The following is a 1,347-nucleotide window of genomic DNA, read 5'->3' as shown; positions in this document are numbered from 1 at the left end:
GTCCCCCCCTCCAAAACCTACAGGATCTCCCTCCCTGTGCTGAGAGTGACCTTGGACCCAGGATGGCTTCTCTTTGTGGTGGTGACGGCGTTGAAATTGGGGTGATCCCCATCCTAAGCTGTCCCCAAGACCTGGGGTGACCCCAAGACCTGGGGTGACCCCAAGACCCGGGATGGCCCCCCCAGCCTGTCCCCAGCACCTGGGGTTCCCCCCTCCTTCCACTCGCGGCACCCCCAATGCTGTGCCCACCCCGTCCCCTGTGCTGGCCGTGCCCCTGAGTGCGGTGTGACCCCCCCCAAGTGTCCCCAAAGCCCCGGCTGCCCCCCTTACAGTGTCCCCCGTGTCCCCAGGCCTTCGAGGAGCAGCACTTGGCCTCCCTTGACCCCATCGAGCAATTCCGAGCCTGGTTCCAGGAGGCCCTGGACTGCCCGGACATCGGCGAGGTCAACGCCATGTGCTTGGCCACCTGCACCAGGTGACACAGAGGGGTCGCAGGGTGGTCACAGGGGTGCCCTGGGTGCCGTCCTCACCCCGCTGACCCCACACAGGGACGGGAAACCCTCGGCCCGGATGGTGCTGCTGAAAGGGTTCGGGCAGGACGGGTTCCGCTTCTTCACCAACTACGAGAGCAGGAAGGGGAAGGAGCTGGTGAGGGCTGGGGAGGGGGGGTTTGGGGGGCGAATCCCGGATTCCTGAAGCTGGGAGCTTCCTGAAGTTGACAGCTCCCTCCTCTGCCCCCCAGGATTCCAATCCCTTCGCTTCCCTCGTCTTCTACTGGGAGCCCCTCTGCCGGCAGGTGAGGAGGGGTCCCCCGGGAGCACGGCCGGATCCTGGGAATGGGGTCGGGCAGGGGCTGCTCCCGCTCCGGGTGGGAATTTGGGGCTGGGGGTCACACTGGGATGGGCCCTGGGTTGAGACAGGGTGGGGGGTGGCTGCGGTTTTTGGGTGGAAAAGGCAGGGAATGGGGTGGCTCCGGGGGATGGTGGTCCCCGGCAAGGATGCGATCCCTGAGTTTTGGGTGGAAATGTCCGGGAATGGGGTGGCTCCGTGCACGGGAGCGCCTTTGGAGCCACAGGGCAGAGCCCAGGGGATGGTGGTCCCCAGCAGGGATGTGATCCCTGAGTTTTGGGTGGAAAAGGCAGGGAATGGGGTGGTTCTGTGCTTGGGAGCCCCTTTGGCACCACTGACCAGAGCCCAGGGGATGGTGATCGCCACCAGCGATGTGATCCCTGAGTTTTGCGTGGAAAAGGCAGGGAATGGGCGCGGTTCCGTGCTCGGGAGCCCCTTCGGAGCTGTGGGTCCCTGGCCCAGGTGCGGATCGAGGGCTCGGTGAAGCGGCTGCCGGAG

The 1,347-nt window shown here is 65.7% G+C and overlaps 1 protein-coding gene across 1 annotated transcript; it reads left to right on the top strand.

The window, feature by feature from the left end:
• Nucleotides 1-62: 62 nt before the first annotated feature.
• On the top strand, nucleotides 63-1,347 carry PNPO (pyridoxamine 5'-phosphate oxidase; the record flags this gene model as incomplete). Its single annotated transcript, XM_017740509.1, has 5 exons — nucleotides 63-81; nucleotides 280-475; nucleotides 549-648; nucleotides 743-796; nucleotides 1,312-1,347. Coding segments are annotated over exons 1-5 (405 nt in total), but the record flags the coding sequence as incomplete, so codon positions are not given.

The sequence above is a fragment of the Corvus brachyrhynchos genome, unplaced genomic scaffold (assembly GCF_000691975.1).
Source record: "Corvus brachyrhynchos isolate BGI_N302 unplaced genomic scaffold, ASM69197v1 scaffold47, whole genome shotgun sequence".
NCBI classification, from domain to species: domain Eukaryota; kingdom Metazoa; phylum Chordata; class Aves; order Passeriformes; family Corvidae; genus Corvus; species Corvus brachyrhynchos.
Note: the sequence above shows the minus strand (reverse complement) of the source record. Positions and strands in the feature narration are given on the sequence as shown.